The 18,814-nt window shown below is 52.5% G+C and overlaps 1 protein-coding gene across 4 annotated transcripts; it reads right to left on the reverse strand.

Annotated features, from left to right (window-relative positions):
- Positions 1-2,608: 2,608 nt before the first annotated feature.
- Positions 2,609-18,327, reverse strand: ABCB9 (ATP binding cassette subfamily B member 9). Of its 4 annotated transcripts, XM_049806276.1 has the most exons (13): positions 18,238-18,275; positions 17,416-17,691; positions 16,002-16,702; positions 15,514-15,628; positions 14,870-15,000; positions 13,308-13,513; positions 12,161-12,358; positions 10,399-10,527; positions 8,846-9,034; positions 8,100-8,273; positions 6,541-6,700; positions 5,531-5,667; positions 2,609-4,349 (listed from the first exon to the last, which is right to left on the reverse strand). In XM_049806276.1, exons 2-13 carry the CDS (start codon positions 17,523-17,525, stop codon positions 4,011-4,013), a joined length of 2,589 nt encoding a protein of 862 aa, XP_049662233.1. In that variant the 5' UTR covers positions 17,526-17,691; positions 18,238-18,275; the 3' UTR covers positions 2,609-4,010. The 4 variants fall into 4 exon arrangements, with proteins under 4 accessions (XP_049662233.1, XP_049662234.1, XP_049662235.1 ...); XM_049806277.1 differs by lacking the exon at positions 17,416-17,691 and having other exon boundaries at positions 18,238-18,327; XM_049806278.1 differs by lacking the exon at positions 17,416-17,691 and having other exon boundaries at positions 16,002-16,699; positions 18,238-18,314.
- Between the last annotated feature and the right edge of the window lie 487 nt (positions 18,328-18,814).

Below are 18,814 nucleotides of genomic sequence, written 5' to 3' on the forward strand. Positions count from 1 at the left end.
GGTTATGTAGAGACTGAATTTGCAAGTCTAATCTTTGGCATTTATTAACCCTTATTAATCTGGTTGCTCAATGGACAGATAAGTTTTAAGGCTTATTTGCGATTTAATTTCCTCCTATATATTAATCATAGTCCATACTTCTGTTTAGATTTCATAATCGGGATTCCTTCATACATGAAAATGATCTGCATATTCAGCATCCTGGGAGAGAAACAGTGGTCCTGCTGTCTGAGAGAGAGCAAGAATTAATTGTTAGTACTATACTCCTTCCTTTCAGGGAGCCACAGGCATGACAAGAGGAGCAGGTTTATATACCTGCAAATATTTTCTTTGCCTCAAGCTCACAGCGAAGCTAGAGTAGAAAAGGCAGATACTATTTTTCCTCCCCAGACTAAGACACATCTCTGAACCTGAGCTAGAAGCACTATGTCTATTTACTTGTGGCATTTCCAGACCTGCTGAAGGCCTAGAAAGTGCAGCCACTGAAATAAACACAGTTGCTTATTGAGGCAGAGGTTGGTGCACTGGGAGACAAGTTGTTGGAATAATCACAGCTGTGTTTTTTTCCATGACAGTGTTCTCATTTACTGGGTCAGTCAGCCACATACCTTGTCTGTGCAAAGGTACAGGGTAATTGCATGTCCTTGGACTGTAGGATCTAGATGTAGGAACTTCAGCTTGGATAGGGTTCTCCAATGTTTAAATCAAATAAAGCTGTGGTTATACTTATTGCAGAGAATGCTGAGGGCTTATTAATAGTGCAGAAAACAACCTGCCATGGACTATACAGTCAAACTTTGTAATCAATCGTGCTTTCAAATGCCTAATTGCTTCCAATTCTGCCATGACAGTCTTCAAGCTGTGCTTCCCAAGTCAAGGTTTCAGATAAACCTCTCTGAGTTCCCTGTGAAGACGACTGTTCCCTTTGAGGACAAGAAACTTTTTATCTGCATGGTTCTAACCGAGAAGCTCCTGAACAGATTTTGTTCGCGTTCCCATGTAAACATCAACTCTGGGCAAACCCGCAGCCACAAAATTTTACACTTCAGGCTTTCAGAGGGACCAGTGGCCTTGTTTCCAGAAGAATAGCCTGAAACACAGAGACTGCCCACAGGCAGCAAGGCCCAAGGGATGGGGCAGCTCCAGGAAGCAGCTCATGTTCCAGCACTAGAGCAATTCCCACTGCTGCACCAAATTAAGCTCATCTTCACTGCTGGGATTAGGTTGGCTAACGGGCATCTCTGACCCTGATTTTCACTTCGAAAAGAAGTCATAGTTGGAATGATTTTGAAAAGCAGGATTTTCTGTACAGTCATAGGGTTTGTACTGGGCCTCAGGAATGTCTGCATTAGATTAGTACTGCTGGATCCTCGGTGGCATGTGGAGCTCCCACCAGGCTTCCAGGCCACAAGAAAGCCCTCATGGCTTTAGCATACAGGTGCATCCACTTGCCACATGCCAACAGCACAGTAAAGGGACTTGTTCGAGCCACAAGATGTAAGGCTCAGTGGAAAAGTAGCCTTGAGTTATCTGGATGTGAAAGAGAGAATTCAGCACCTGTGGCAATGAACAAAGTCAGGCCCTGTTATCAGCTTGGACTGGTGCCACCAGCAGAGACAATCTGCCATTTCCAATGTGCCATTTCAATTGAAGCTGTTTGGGCCTGACCTGGGAGTGCAATGATGGGATTATCATCACAACAGGCTTGGGAAGCAGGGCTCCCTTCCTGACATTCACTGTTGTCTTTGCGATAAAACTAATCTGATTGTATCCTCCAATTCCCCTTTTTGCAGCACTGCCTGGGAGGGACACACATGATACGATCAAATTCTCTTTTCTGGCATCTCGTGTGCTAACAAGCATTGTCCTACCAGCACTTCCCAGGGTGAATCGGCTTCCCTAGTTCCTAGGTAACCCGTTCACCCCCCCACCCCCCACCCCCAGTTTTTTAATTAAGCAGAAATTAATTCCACTTCTGTGAACCGCTGGCCACATTCTGCTCCCAGGTACTGATAAAAATGCAGAATTAATCCCTTGCCTGCCAGCACTGGGTGGAACTCCCAACCTCTTCATACCCACAGTGCAGATATTGATCAAGCAGGAATGCATGGCCATTTACTGAAGGGGTGAACTGAGGAGTTCAGAGCAACAGAGGTTTCCTAAGTGGAGGGAGACAAGACAAAAAGAGCTCTCGTTCTTGTTCTTCCAAGGCACAGATTTTTATCATATCACAAAAGCAAGCAGCTGAAAAGATTCCAGTCACAAAGCATTGTGCTTTGAGAATGGGTTAGATTACCTGCCCTTTCATGCGAGACTGACTACTGACTACCAGATGGGATCCGGAATGAAAACAAGTTCTTAAACAGGTTATACATACTGCTATGGCTCACGGCCATTATCAGATGCTGAAGCCTTTTACAAACCTAATTCTCTGTAGGTTCTTCTTGTCATTCCCTGCAAGGGAGTCAGAACATGTGCAGTGTGCAGCTGTATTCAGCCATCATCTCAGATGAACATGACCTTGAAAACCCTGAATGCAAAAACCAGTCCCACTAGATTGGCTCGATGTTGAGTGGCAGAGGTAGTATTTTATTTTTTGAGCACCCCTCCTCAAGGACACTAAAGAGTTTGTAAAACATCACTAAACAAAAACAAAACATCGCCAACAACAAAAATGCAAACCTGCCAAAAAGTAAAACACAGCAGCATTCAAATATCAGAAAACATGAGAGCTAAAGTGCTTGAGATAATTTCTTAACTGTGCACAGTCTGAAGTCAGTCTTCCCTGTATAAATGCTGTTTTTCAACAGCACCTGCCTGGCTGCATAGGTTTCTTCACCAATCTATGGCAGGATAACACTATTAAGCCAGAGCCATTACCCAAAAGGGCTAGGAGCAACATATTTCTTTCTATCCCTCATACTAAAAGTAAGTTAATAAATAATATTCAAAGAAACACATTTTAAAGTTCAGGCAGCTAAAGTCAGACTTCAAGGAAAGTGACTGTACGGATTACCCATGCAGTGAAGTCGCTAGCATGGCCTGAAGCTGAACAAAGCTTTGGTGGGATTCATAAAGTGCTGTCTTTTAGTATTTTATGCCTGTCTTTAGCAGTGTTTTTTTCAAACCAGCACCGGGGTTGTGAGTTAAAATAATTCCAAAATAACAGACCAATTTTCAGTGGATGCTGGAGCCAGACAGGCATTGCACAGTGCACACAAATGTATTAAAAAAAAAAAAAAAAAAGAAACAAAAACCCCCAAACCCCAAAACCTAACCCAATTATGGTAAAACTTTTAATCCTTAAAAACAAACACCCACCAAGCACCAAGAGCAAATCTGAAAGCAACATCTGCCTCCCGGTTCCCTGGCTTGTTCCAGCAAGGATGGTTACTACATGATACAAGCTCAGCAGCAATGGTTGTGAGCCTGAGCCTGCAGGCACTCAGTGCAAAACTCTCCCGGCGTTCAGCCCCACGGGAGTGATCCAGTTTTCACTGAAGCCAAAGGGAGCTCCCTACAGACTTCAGCAGACTTTGGATTGGCCCCATAGATTGATAGTGGGAGCAGGACCTTGGTTTACAGTCACTGTTTCTCTATCCAGCCACAAAAGCCACCCCCTGAAATTCCTGAAGGGGTTTTCAATCTTCCCCTCCATGCATGCATTTAACATCCATTACAGTTAATAGCAGTTACACATGCATATCAATGGGAGAAAAGTCCCAGTCGAGAGGAATTACTGGTAGTACGAAAAGAAACCCAGTAGAAACCCTGGGAATTGCTGAAGACCCAACTCCCTCGAATAAATCCATTTCCCTGTTTAACCAGCCGGCATCTGCCTGCTGGACTGTAATGCAGGAAGCTCTATAGTGTGTGTTTGTGTGTGCACGGGTGTGTGACGCGCGCGGGGTGAGCAAACGGGCGGCGTTCTGCAGCGCGCGAGCCCGTCGCCAAGCTGCCTCCTGTCGCGGCGTCCCAGCAAGCGTCTCGAGCGCCGGCCGTCGCCGCTCTCACTTGTGAGCCGTGTTGTTGTAATCGTCCTGTGCCACAGCCGGCAGGGAATGGTCTATCCTGAACTCTTCCTCCAACCCGCCAGGCACCTTCACTGCATCCCCCCGGGCTGCAGGTTGGCGACTGTCCGCGCCGCTCCCCTCCGGCCCCAGGATCTGTCTCTGCACCAGCTTGGAATAAAGGCCTCCTTCTTCCATCAGCTCCTTGTGCGAGCCCTGCTGCACCACGCGGCCCTTGTCCAGCACAATGATGTTGTGTGCCTTCTCGACAGTGCTCAGCCTGTGAGCTATGACAAGCACCGTGTGGTTCCGCAAGTCGCCATAAATTGCCTGCTGAATCTGCGTGGAAGGAAAAGACGTTAGTGTCCGAGCGTCCCTGGCTCCACTTCTGAAGGGAGAACAGCAGCGTTGTGGTCTGTGTTAAGAAACCTCTGGGCAGGAGGTTTGCTCTCCTCTGGCTACGAGAGGCCACAAGACTCCCTGCAGCACTACCAGCACCAGCACGTCCATCCCGGCTCCCGGCTTTCGCCGTGCAGCCCAAAAGACTGTCTCAGTCCAGCCAGCCTGCAGGTGCGGTATGCACACAGGTCTGATCCTGCAAGCTGGGTCTTGTTAGAGCTGGGCCCCAAATTTGGAAGCCACATGGTGTTGGCATGGACTGCAGGAAGCCAATACCCGGTAAACGCATCTGCTCAGAAAAGTGGAGCTATTTCCTGGGTGTATCAAGGCAGAGCAAGAGAGAGTTGTTTTCCAGCCAAGAGACAGACAATAGCACTAAGGTCTAAAGGCAGGCAGATGGCCACCAGACACATTTCACGTTGGCACCCCTGGCTAGCCAAAACCAGCCCCTGGCTGGCATGAGATACCACATACGTGGCTGAGGACCTGTGAGTCAGCAAGCTGGTCCAAGGTCAGATGCTTGCACTGCCCCACACCGTGGACCAGCAGCACTCAGCCTCTGGGACTGGGAGACACATCCTCACATCTCAACTTTGAACTAGCTTTCCCTCATGTCATTAAACCAGTGAGGCCAAACTGCTACTGGTAGAGCTGTTTGGTTGTCATGTCCCAGCCAGATAAACCAGCTTAGTTCACAGAAAGCTCAGTGCCTTTCTTGCAAACGTGGCTTCTTCGGTGCCTCAGCTGGGATTTTGGCTCAGGCAGTCCTACTCTCCTCCTGCTGCACTAACATTTTTTAGGGTCTTCCTCCTTATCCTGTCCTAAAAGGCTGCAGAGTTGCTGTATGCCAATTAACACTTTCCATATTTAAAAAAAATCGGCAGAGATCCCCATCTCATCAGGTTTTCAGGTGCTGGCTGCTGTGAGCACAGGATTATTCCCTTCTTGGTGGCTACAGCAGTGTTGGAAGCAAATTCCTGCTCAGGAATTAGCGTCTTACCCAAACTTCTGATTGCACCACGTCAAGACTAAGCTTGTCCACAGGCTGGAAATTGAAGCTACAGTCTTTCCTCCAAACCCAGATTGCCTATTTGGCCCAAACAGCCGAGTCACCTACTCACCGCATGTTCGCTCTCTGCATCCAGTGCGCTTGTGGCTTCATCCAGGATTAGGATGGGAGGGGTTCGGATCAAGGCCCTGGCAATTGCCACTCTCTGCTTCTGGCCACCTGACAGCTGGGCTCCTTTTTCACCTGCCTCTGTTGGGTCAAGGAAGAGAGGCAGGGGTCAAAATAAAAATCAAGAGCTGCCATCAAGTTCAGCTCCCAGCCACAGCATCAGGATGGTGTCATGCTTTGAAGCAAAGAGCAGGTAAGTGCTTCTGCTCACTTGGCAGAGCAACTTAAATGAGTAAAACATCCCCAAGGCTGCAGTCCTTCCCCACAGCAGCAAGTTCTCCACTGTTGTTCCACGGTTTGAGTGACTGATGCTCACGGAAACAACACAGAGAAGTCCCTGAGCCTAGGAGATCATCCAAACCCCGAGCCCCCCCTGGCTCTGCCCATGCAGCTGCGTCTCTGCCATCTCTCCCTGCAAGTCAGGCTCTGGAGGGCGTGCAACCGAGGCAGCAGTGAGGGGAAACTGGGACTTCTCTGCTGGCTCCCATAAGCACGAACCATCATCAGTCTGACCTCACAAAATCCCACTGTCACTAACACATCAGCTTTTATTACTATGGATTTATCACAGGTTTATTGTCCTCCTCTGCAGGTGGGGTCATACACAGCTAACTGCTTGGGTTCTGGCCTTTTCTCCCGATTGCTGCCCTGAAAAATGGTGAGACTGCCAGTGCCACATCTCCATAACACTGCCAGGCACCAGGAGCTGGACCAGTCTGGATGGGGTGGGGGACACTCACTCCGCTGCCACAGAGCAGCAGCAGAAACAGTCTCCTGGGATGCCCCAAAAGGCCGCCAGGGTGCTGCACCTCTCCGTGTAGCTGCCTTTACACCACCACCAAGCTGCCACGAGCTCATGTCCGTCACTATCTGCCTGACTTTCCACCCAAGTGGAGAGTCTCTGCCTTCCCTAGGCAATGCTTTCCAAGTGCATTGAAGGAGGGATTTTGGTACCTGTGTGGTAGCCATCTTGTAACTCCGTGATGAAGGCATGCGCGTTGGCCTTCTGGGCAGCCTGAACAACCGACTCAAAGGAGGCTGAGGGTAAGCCGTAAGAAATATTATCTGCAATAGAGCGGGCGAACAGCACCGGCTCTTGGCTCACCAGGGAGATCTGCAGAAAGGAAGGGAAGAGCAGGGGGTTGGAAGCAGAAGATGCGCCGGCCAGCGTCTTGGATCATTGGCATTTGTTGCTGCTGGGTAAGGACTCAAGTGGGCAGAGCCCCATTAAATCACGATACAGAAGTGCCTCAATGTGAGCTTCCAGTGAGGCTGCTAATGATGGGGTGCCCAGTGGCAGCCCCAGCCCAGTTTGCATCATCTGCTGGGAAGCCATTTTGCAGGAAAGAAACCTGATGCAGTGCTGGTACTTTGGCATCTGGGACAGGCTTCCTCCCTGAAGACCCTGCTGTGTCTTTGCTCCAGACCTGTCATTCCTGTCACTGTTTGCTCTTCCCAGATTGGCAAACCAGTTGCTGGGACAAGGCAGGCTGGAGAGACCCTCTCCCAGGCTCTTGCTGATTTTCCATTCAAGGCCAGTAATCATGCTTGGGCCACGTGAATGAGCCCTCCTGAATCTTTTAATCCAAAATTAGCAAGTTAGGGACATAGCTGCTGCAATTCCTTAATTGCTTAGCAACAGCCTCCTTGTCCTACCTTAGAGCCGTTGCTGCTCACTCTCACATTCAGCCTGCTTTGTCAAACCCTCAATATTGACATAAATTGAACCCTCCAAATTATTGCTCAGAACTGGGCATGAAGACAGCCATCAGGACACAATCATATTTTAATTGACTTCTCCCCATGCTCCTAACACCACACCAGGCTTTCTAAACTGAAAGACTAGCTTGTCTTTTAATTTTCGCTCCGTACGGGCAGGGAATGTGAATTAGTCACACTGACTTTGGCTTTCCAGCCTGTCTCTGATCAATTGTTTTCACGTTTTCCTGCTGATTGGTGAGGCCATTCGCTCTGGGGGCAAACAAAGAAGGCAGTTACTTGCAGAGGAGATGAAGGCTGATCTGTGCTGACACACAGATGAGAGCTGAGGGGCCCAAACCCCTCTCCTAGGCAAACCACCCAGTCCCTTTTGTGCTCCAGCTGCTGCCAGGATCCAGAGAGGTTTAACTCCCCATTACCTGAGAATTAATTTAAGATCTTAAGGCAGAAAGTGCTGGAGGAATGCAAAACTCTTTTTCTAAACCCAATTTAGAGGGTAATTAATCCAATAACCAAAACCACATTTCTACTGCGTTGGCCAAAAAATACAAAACAAAACATGGTTTTTGTTCTGTTTTTGGAAGGCTTCCCCCTCCCCATGAAACCACTCTCCATCCCTTTCCCTTCCACCCCCACAAATTATCTGAATTCATTTCCTGGACCACCTCCAGCCTCCAGCTTTCTGGACATTGCAGAAGTTGCCAGAGCAAATCCAAAGCAACATGCAACACTACCATCCATCCCCTCTGATCACGGCAGGCAATAGCTAGAATACATGTGTCAGTCGCTCGTACCACTGAGTGCAGGTACTTGTGATCGTACATATTAATGGGACGCCCGTCCAGCAGCACCTGCCCATCTTCCAGAGGGTAGAAATTCTCCAGGATGTTGACACAGGAGCTCTTCCCGCTCCCCGAAGGACCCACCAGTGCCGTCACTTTGCCGGGGTGCAGGGTGAAGGACACATTCTGCAACATGGATGGTAGAGCGTGCTCAGGTCCTGGCTCTTCCTAGTGTCCTGGGGCAGCAGCTTTGGCACTACTCAAGAAAGGTAGCCAAAAACCCAGCCACGGTGACCCTCCACCTTGGTGACATGCCACATCAGCCATCTCTCCTGGCTCTGAGGAAACAAGAAGCCTCCAAAATGGCTTCAAATTTGCCCACTGATGTAGCAGGACCTCTAAAAACTGCAAAGCAAACTAACTTCTTTGCTGCCTCCCCCTGCCTCATGACACCAGCCCCCCTCCCATGGAAACAGTCCAAGGCAGCTTGGCACACAGCCCTGTACCATGCTGATGTGTTTAATGCCTGAGTGGAAAACAAGGGTTTTATTAGTAAATCTCATTCCTTGTAAGGAAGGCCAGCCCTAAACACCCGCTGTTCCTTTTAATCTGTTTTCCAGCATGCCGTTGAGCCTGCCTTCACACATCTCCAAAAGGGCAGCTGACATCTCCCGCAGGCCAGGGATCAGTTATTACTGCAATGGAGAAGCAGCGCGTGATGCCTCCTGGCGGGGAGGCTCTGCGCCCATGAGGCTCACCTGGAGGACCTGTGTTGCAGAGCGAGTGCGGTAGGAAAACGTCACGTTTCTGAACTCCACCTTCCCATCCACATGTTCTGGGGCCAGGGACCCATCATTCACCATCGTTGGCTTGCGGTCGATGAACTCGAACACCTTCTCGGCAGCTCCCACTCCCTGCATCAGGCCGCTGTAGACAGAGCCGATGGACTGGAAGGGAAGAGGCAATGGTGAGACATTCCCATGCAATGGAAAAGTCAGTCAGTGCCACTCATAAGGAGAACGGTTGAAGCATTCCCAAGTCTTCTATCATCTGACATTAACTACAGTCATCACACACAGGAAAAGAAAGCTCTTCCCCCTCTGCAGGGTATGGAGGCGATATATGGATGTATCCAGGGAAAGAGAATCTAAGGGGGTTTTGTGCATGGGTAGACTCAGAGGGGAACAGAAGAGGTAAACACATGGATTGGGAATAGAAGACATGTGCCAGGAGATACTTCCAAACTTCCAACAAAATCCTCTATTTGTCTCTCTTTGCTCAAGACCAGCAGCTCCCCAACCCTACAAGCCCACATACGGCAGCACACTGCACCAGCCCCCAAGGGTGGCTGGTTCGCTCCCTAGCACACATGTCTCAAATGCAGAGCAGCTCCAGGCAGGACCCTTCTAGACAACCATCTGGCAGCTGATAAGGCTGTTCCCTGCTGGGATATGGTCCTAGTGGATTTACCATTGCACTTTCCCAACTACAACTGCTGCAAGCTGACACCAGCTTCCCTGGAATAAACCCCCATCACATCGGCTCTTTTCAATATTAAGCCCAGAGCTGCAGAACAGCTTGTACTGCAACTGCCCCTCCCATCAGGAGAGAAAAAAGCCACCAAACCAAACCAAACCCACACCAAAACCACAGCCTGGAAACACCACCAGAGCCTGCAGTCATCTGAACAGATGGCGAGAGCCAGGCAAGCTGCCTCCAGCTTTGCTCTGCTGCTGCGCAATGTCTGAAGCACCACCGAAACCATGCTTGGCTGTGAGGAAACCTCGACTTGATCATTTCTGCCTCGATTAGCCAAGCTTACGCCTTTGCAAGGGAAAGGCAGCCCTGGGTGGGCTCTACCATCCCACCCACAATCCCATCTTGCTAACACACTGCCAACGCAGCAGCTTGCAGCCTATTCCAGGAAAAAAAAAAAGTAATATAATTAAGTTTTTAATGAAGCCTGAAATTTAACAGGCAGCTTCATAATCCCTGCATCCTTCACGCCAGGAAATGTGCTTGGGAGGCAGCCAGGACTTTGCCCTTCAGTGGGGCTAGCCTGAACCTTTTGGTCCCAATTGCCTTTTGGGGGGATGAGCTGCTTTGGGCACGTTCAGGTTGCGAGGCCACAGCAGGAGGGTAGTGGTGATCAGAGGGGAAAATCGGCCCGCCGGTGGGCAAAGCCACAGTGCCAAGGACGTGCATCACAGGAAGGTCAACACTGGATCTAGCCCTGTGACTGCCCTGGGACCTTCTGGAAGATAAACATCATCTTGATATGGGATAGCCCAGAGGGATAAAACAGACTCACCTCCATGCAGTCTCCTAAGACGAACTCGTAAATGATAAAGGATATCAGGTTTCCACTTGTCATTTGCCCTGAGATCACAAGGTGCCCACCGTAGTAAAGGATGCTGACCTGGACCACCAGGAGGGTCAGCTGAAAGCAAGAAAACACCCCAAAATCAGCAAGGGCAACTGGTATTTTGGTGCATTTGTAATTACTCACACAACAGCCCACAATTCATGTGCTGACATTTATTCTTTGAGCTCCGAACTGAGCATCCCTGACAGCGCACAGCTGACAGCCCTGGCAGTAAGCATGTATATAAGAAGGGAAAAGAAACTCAAGTACATGGGCTGATTTAAGGAGCTGGGCTGGCATCTTTCAACAAAACAGAAGTCCAGAGGCGCAACAGCTGAGGAGGGAGAATTCAACTGAAATTACAGAACATCTCATGAACTTCTGTCTTGGACTAATGTCCTCAAGCATAATAATCTATGCTTAAACTACCCAACACATGCAGTCACCTCACCACTAAAATAAACTTTCTGTTATATGAGTGTGACACAGTTTAATTTAGAACACAAAATCAAGCCAAGAGTTAATGCAAAAAATCCTCCTTGCATGTACAAGTCCCTGAAGCATAACCTCAACTCTTGCCTGAAATCAGTGTGGGGGGGTACCACCTACTCCAGAAAGGAGACAGATCAGCTCTGGTATGACAAATACCAGCCCCTGCCTTTATTCAGCCAGTTTTGTTCCATGCTGCCCAGGCACTCAGAAAAGCAGCAATGCCCTGGTGCTCTGTGCGACGTTTGTGGGACAGGCTGTAAATTCACACAGACAAAAATACTGGGGAAAAAAATTCCTCCTCTATTGCTCTGCTATGATCTGACCTTAAGATCCTGTGTTCCCTCTGTGAAAGACTCTACCAGGGCTGTGCTAAATCCATCGGCTTCTTTCTACATGAGCCCTGCAGGAGCACTTTTTGAGGGTTTTTGCCTTCTTTGGCTCGGCGGGATCTGCGCTGACCCAGTTCACACTCTGGCTTCACCTGGGAGCCCAGGAACAATGCTAAAAATGTTCCGATTTTGCTTCCAGACTTGGGAAGCCACAAAGTCTCCCATGGCTGCACGAGGGCACCATAGCTCACAAGCACTTCACCAGAGGCTATGTAGATCCTTGAATGTGCAGAGATAAGGGCAGCCTCACGTGAGGGTTTTGCACAGCCTTAGTTATCAGCCGATGCAGGAGAAGTCCCAAACCATCTGGTCTTAAATTATGAAATAGGATTTTGTAAAAAAAACCCAAAACCTGCAAAATACCCCAAACCCAAACTCCAGCATCCTCCCCCTGCCACCACCCACATGCAGAAAATCTCCATTTCTGAGCAGAAGCTCAACCAACGCCACGGCTGTTTCCCAGCCGGAGCCCCGGAGATGAGCTGGCACAGGCACGCAATGCAGCAACACAGAAGCACGGGGTTTTCCATGACCTTGAGTGGTTATCAATTATATTCTTATTTGCAAGAGAAAACAGACTGTTCGGTGGCACGATGCAGTGCTGCCCTAAGGGGGAATGGAATATATTTTCTGATGAGTAGAAAAAAGTAATAATCAAGAGACAGAGGATTACTGGCAGCGGACATCAAGGCTGGGCTCACCCGGCAAAGCTCCCTGGAAGCGGAGAAGCAGCACATGCATCGTGCCACGAGAATTTTGGGATCCGAAGCAATGTCCCCTGCGTGTCCGTAGCCCTGTGTAGGGAAACCCCGGTGCCGGCCACCTACCCCGCTTGACCAGATGTAGTAGGTGTAAGCCATGGCCTCCCGCTTGTTGAGTTTGTACACCTGCTGCAGCTTCTGCCAGTATACGTTTGCCTCTACCTCCTCGTTGGCAAAACTGCGGACAGTCTTCATGGCGGAGATGGTCTCCTCGGCAGTGTTGTTGGCCTTGGCCAGGGCATTCTGCACATCCTTGGAAAGCTTCTGCAGGGAGCGGGGGGAGGCAGAGGGGGCTCAGCAGGCACCAGGCTGCCCGTGGCACATCTCCCCACATGCCCCGGGCTCTGCTGGGCTTGGGAAAAGAAGGCACGGTGACATTTTCCAACGCCATGGGCAACAAGGCTGAGCACTGGGATATATCCCACACCTTGGGACAGCCTGGGATGCTGTGCCAGGAGGAGAACAGATTCATTGTGCTGTCCCCAAGGGGGGACCTGGGCTGCAGGAGGTGAAGTGCCATGTCCAGGGCCACCTGGGAAGCCTGTGGCAGAGCTGCTGCTCCCGGTGCCCTGATGGGACAGGGTCAGCCTGGCCCAAGGAGCTCTTCCAGGTGTTTCCAAGTCAGGGACAGGTCTGGCGACCAAGGGCAGCTCCACTCCTCCCACAAGTGCCTGACCTGCAGGAGGAGGTGCAGCCGGACAAGGCAGCACCTGAGGACCCTGTTTTGGCAGGACCTGTGCACGCCGTGTCCCTGGCGCAGTGGAAAGCACCAATAACTGACGCAGGGAGCACCACTGCAGGACTCACGTGGTTCATGTGATGCGGCATTAGGGACAGCCCTTGAACCACATTAGCCCTGGGCAGAGGGAGGGAGCTTGGCACTGGGTTTAACCCCCACCGAGTCACGACAAAGGGAGAGGAGAGATTGCACGAGGACAGGCAGGTGCATACAGGACATCCCACATCCAAGCTACCTCTTCGGTCAGACCCCAGATGCTTCCAACTCCCTAGCATGAAGCAAGGTAAGAGCCAAGGCCACGCTTCCCTGCCCATAGAGGTTTAATGCCGCCTTCCCATCCCCACTGCCAGCGGCAAAGCACTCGAGCATCAGTCCCACCAGCTCCAAGGCCACCCACAATCTCCATGATGGCTTCACGAGGGGAACAGCCCAGTGCTGTGGCACACCATGGCCATGCCAGCTGCTCCTGCCTACCTTGTAGTACTTCCCATAGACATCAGACACCAGCATGATGATGGGGAAGCCCATGAAAGTGACGAGCGAGAGCTTCCAGGAGAGGCTGAACATGAAGAAGATCACCCCCGTGGCCTTCACCACGTTGCGTAGGAAGATATTGATGTTCTGGGAGACCAGGTCACTCACAATGGTTGTGTCCGACGTCAGGCGGGAGATGACGTCCCCTGCAGCAGCGATGGAGTGGGGAAGGGGAGAGTGGGGACATGTCACCACAGCAGGTCACTGCCTAGCAGCATCCCATGTCCCGTGCCTGGGGTGAGATGGATCTCTCCATTCAACCCAGCCCCTCACTGGGGGTCTGAAATGTGGCATGGAAGGGGAGCAACTCTCCACCGCTGTGGATGCAAAGCAAAACAGAGGAGCTTGAATGGCTGCATGCACGAGGGTCATGAAATGCATCCGAAGGCACGAGCTACATCCCTGGGTCACCAAGGATGGCTGCAGGACAGCAAAGGGGACTGTGGCAGCACCCTACACTGGAGGGCACCCCATGGGCACACAAATGGGCAGCAGGTGCTTGGGTGGAGTGTTTGCTGGGCTGCTGAATGCACCTCCAGAGCTGTCAACCCAACCCCAAGTTCATTTCTAAATGACATCAGGAGCCCTCCAGGAGCTCACCAGGGACTGCTGGCACCTTTCTTCGCTGTCCTGGCAGGACCAGCCAGGGTCAGGCACAGTATGCCCTGCCGAGGAGCATGATGTGGCTTTGGAGAGGGCTGTTTGGGTTTAGCCACATGCCCCGCAGCCTGGAGCCAACCCAAGTGGCCTTGAGGACATGGGTCCAGCTACTAGGGGGTGAAGCTCCTGCTGTGCCCTTTGGTGGAGCTGAACATTACAGCCAGCAAACATCACCCTCGGTTCCTAATACTTGTCCCCTGTTTGCGTACGGCTGAATTCTCATGCTTTTGTGTAAATCCAGGGTTACCCATATCCCACTTACAATAACATCTCTGGTGTCCTCAGCTACCAGGGCACTGTGCAGCGATTGCTAAATATGGCAACAGCCTCAAAACTAAAAATACTGGCGAGACAAAATTAAATGTGCAACAAGTTACAGTGGGCTGGGACCACACCAGAGCAGCATGGACCGGGACAGGACTGATTTGCAAGCAGAGAAAGCAACAAGCACACTCAGCAAGCTTCACACATCTGAGGTTTCTCATGCCTGGAGCAGAGCTGGAGAGCGGCTGAACAGGAGGCACTGATGGGAGGTACCAGAGGAGGAAAGTAGGTGTTTTGGGGGTGACTGGTGATGAGCACGTCAGCACTGGGACTGCTGGGTATCAGGCTGATTGGTGGCAATGGGATATCCCCAGGGTGCTGGGCAATCCTGTCCCAACCCCATGGTGGGAGGCAACCAAAAGGGAAGAGCTTTCTGCCACTATTTCTAAACATGAGCACTTGTGTGCTGTCTCTGGCTGCCCCCAGTCTGCCGCGTGCTGGTAGGGCAAGCCAAGGGGAAAAAAACACTGGGATGGGATAGAGGGGTTAGAGCAAATCTGGGAGAAAGCAGAACCAACCTGTGCGATTCTCATCAAAGAAACTCATCTCCTGAGACACCAGCGACCTGAAGAGGCAGTTGCGAAGGCGAATGTTCAGTCTTGCAAATATGAGCGTAAAAACGCCGCCCCGGATACCTGCGGCAAATGAGCTAATTGCAGATAAGAAACGTTATAGACCAATGGACATGAAACCCGCTCCTCAGCAACACAAACACCCCGACGCCTGGGCCAAGGGCTTAGGCAATGCTGCGCTGGTACTACTTTCCACCCTGGGAAGTGACGGCTGAACCAGCCCACACCTCTTCCGCATGCTACCAGCACAGGGATGGCTGGTCCTAACCCCAGTAGTGACAAGCTTTGGGAGGAGATGCAGCGCTGCCAGGACAGTGTTCCCCAGGGACCCCGTTCCCTGTATCTGCTCCTTCTCCTGCTCCCCCCCACCAGCAGACAGATGTGGAGGGCTACGCAACGGCCTCGTGACTGCCACCACAGCCTCTCTGCACTGTGACGGCGCAGAGAAATCAAAGTGCATTCCTGGGGTCTGGCAGGGACCTGGCGGAGCAGCTGCAGGCGAGACAGCCCATGCCCACCACTACCGCGAGCTCCTGCAGGAAAACCCCAAACTCCTCCTTGTCAGGGCCAAAACCAGCCCCTGCAATTACCTTCCTATGGCGAGCAGTGACATGACCAGCACTGCTGTGGAGAAGCGGTCCATGCTCTTCTGTACCACGATGCCGTCGATGGCCAGCCCCGTGTAGTAGGGCAGGAAGGTCTCTCCTGCCGGACAAGCACAGGACATGGGGTTTCAGCCCCACCGTGCGGGATCAGCACAGGACCTTTATTTCCAACTGCGACGGCCCACGGACAACCCCTTCCCCACTACGGAGATACTCGGCCATTGTACGAGATGTCCCAGGAGGTGCAGCCCCTAGTGGCACATAGGGATGTTTCATTTCCCAGTGTATTTTATCCCCTATTGCGGGGGGTTTTTTTTGCCCCATTGCATTTTTTACCCAGCCCATGCAGGACGTGCCACACAGCACCCCCAAAACAGCAACCCTGGGGTGCTACCAAGCCCCCCCCATGGCTCCTTCCCTCCCAGTGAGAATGGGAGCACATTGCGGCCCCCCTCCCTGGTCCCTTTGCTCACCCAGTGCAGCCACGAGGAGGAAGAAGGAGGCGATGCCCAGGAAGAAGGCATCCGGCTTGGTGTAGGACAGCAGTTTATGGATGGTGGGACCTGCTGCCTCCTCCCGCTTGTCCCGTGGGGTGCCCCCGTCGCAGCTCTCCTCCACCTCAGCACGGGACTCAGAGCTGGGCCCCAGTGCCTCACGGGAGGAGGTGACACAGGCCAGCAGCTGCCACAGCCCGAAGGTGGCCACCAGCGCCACGTAGGTCCAGGCAAAGAGCCCCCAGAACCAGGGGTCCCTGATGGTCCTCCGCACCTCCGAGTAGAGCAGCAGCTTCACCATCATGTAGATGCCCATAAGGAGGCAGACGACGGCGATGAAGGTCCGCGATGCCCTGAGGCGCCGGGGGCCATAGGCCGTGTTGGTGGCCACCCTGATGGCGGCCCCCAGCAGCACACAGCTGCGGTACAGGCAGCCCCCCCAGATGTCCAGCAGTGAGTTAAAGATGTTGAAGTGCTTCAGGTCCTGCAGGACATCCTGGCCACCCCGGCCATGGGCGTAGAGCAGCGTGGTGACCACCACATCGGCCCCGCTGAATGCCAGCGTGCTGGCCACCGCCTTCCAGGCACGCATCCTCACTGCTGGGCTGGGACAGGGGGGGGTCACCGAGGTGGTGGTGGACAGCCCTAGCACGGGGAGGACGTGGTCATGTTGGCCTCTGCTGCAGGGCGAGAAGAGGGGGATGGGGTTGTTATGCACCCCAGGGAGGTGGCGGGGAAGGGGAAGCAGGACGGGGGGACGGGGGACCAACTCAGCTCCCCACCAGCCTGTCCTGACCCCAGACACCACTATCTACTCCTTCCTCCCTCCCCTGCTGCATATGCTCCAAGATATTTCAAAAAATGAGAAGCACAAATGAAGACAAGCTTCCCTCTCAGAAGTCTCCACCCATCCGGAATCCCAAAGCAGAAATCTGCACATCTTGGTGGGAATCTTCATCCCCACTTGCTGTGGCCACTGCGAGGCCAGCTGGGAGGTCCCCAGCACTCAAACAAAACCGTATGAAAGCAGAAGGGAGGGCAGCTCAGCTCTGTAACAGACCCCCCTCATCAAAAAAAGAGTAAATCATAGGTACAGCAGCCTGTCACACCTTGCTGTCCCCAGCCCTCTTAAATATTAATTTGGGGTAACCTACTAAACCTACTGCACCGTCAGTGTGCAATTCAGCGACACAACAAAAAATCCCAAGAGGAAGTTAAAAAGGGGTTGGAAATCCACAGCTGGGTCCCGTGGGAGAGGGAGGCTCCAGGGCGGGATGCCACCCTTACTGTTGCCCATGGGTCTGACTGGCGGCAGCGATGGTGGAGCTGGATCTGAATTGACACAGAAAAGGGCAAAAATCTCTACTTCTTTTAAACCAAGTGAGCTGCTCACCTGCTCCTGTGCCATGCCCAGAGGTGCCACGCGTCGGCACGAGGGAGGTACCCAATCCTCAGATTCATGCTGGCCAAGCAGCTCATGACAGCGCACGGTGCGGAAGGCATGGCACAAAGGATGCCGTGTGCTGGCCACGCTCCGGCCTGCGTGACCGCAGCCGCCTCCGCAGCCACCCGAAAGCAAACCAAGGGGGAAAGGGCAGCCCTCAGCACCGGCCAAGCAGCATCCTTGGCCGAGAGAGGCTCGGTGGTTGGGCAGGCGGAATAAAAAGAGCTAAAAAGTGGAGGAAAACAGGGCAGAGGCTGCAATCTGGAGGAAAAAAGGGGTTTACGGGGTGGGTGGGGAAGGAGGGATGGAGGCGAACCAGAGCAGCGGTGTCAGGGAGGAGCTGGACACGCTTCCCAGGGTGCTCGCTGCTGCCATCCGCTGCAAAGCTGCGCGGATCCGGCCCGGTGGAGAAGGAGGAGGAGGGAGAGGAGAAGAAGAGAAGGAGGAGGAGGAGGGAGAGGAGAAGAAGAGAAGGAGGAGGAGGAGGGAGAGGAAAAGAAGAGAAGGAGGAGGAGGAGGGAGAGGAGGCCGCCACCGCCGCTCCCTGCCACCCGCAAAGGTGTCCCCAGCTACAAAGCTGAAGGTCCCCAGCCTCGCCCCTGCTTCCCCCCCCTGTACGAGATGCTCCTCCCGGGGAAGACACCCGAGAAGGGCCGTGCCCGCCATAGCAAGGGACAGACAGACGGCCGGACAGACGGACACACACACACGGTTTACTCCCTTTGCAGCGCAAGGACAACGCAGCCCCGACCCGCCCGGACGGCACCTTACCGGCGGCGATAGCAGCAACGGGGAGCGGATCAGCCCGGCCCGGCCCGGCCCGGCGGCGCGCCCCGGGAACAAGGTCGGCAGGGGGCGTGGCTTCCGTGCTAACCACGCCCCATTTTCCGCCACGCCCCCTCGCTGCGGCGCGGTCCCGGCCCCGCCCGCGGTTTAACGGGGCAGGGCGGTAGCGGGGGACCGGGACTGGGCACCCCCCTCGGCGGGTGCACTGCCCGCCGGGGGGTGGGGGGGGGAACCCGGCCCCCTACTACCGCCCTCCGCCGACCCAGCAAAGCCAGCCCCAGGGTTCTCGCCAACTCCGAAAGTTGGGGGTTTTTTTCCTTCCCAAAAATAAATTGGTTTGTTTTTTTTTTTTTTTTTTTTTACATTATTTTATTGGTTTTATTTAATTTCTGCAGCAGAGGGGGAAAATACAACACACGAGTTGGCTTTAAAAACAACCAGGACAAGGGCTCAACATCGCTTTTTTAAATTAACCCCTAAACAGGGTCTCAACAGGGGCTTAAATTAACCCTTAACACAGAGAGGGATCCAGTTTCGAGGGATCCAGTTTCAAGAAATCCAG

This window comes from Accipiter gentilis, chromosome 7 (genome assembly GCF_929443795.1).
Source record: "Accipiter gentilis chromosome 7, bAccGen1.1, whole genome shotgun sequence".
In the NCBI taxonomy this organism is placed as follows: Eukaryota; Metazoa; Chordata; class Aves; order Accipitriformes; family Accipitridae; genus Astur; species Astur gentilis.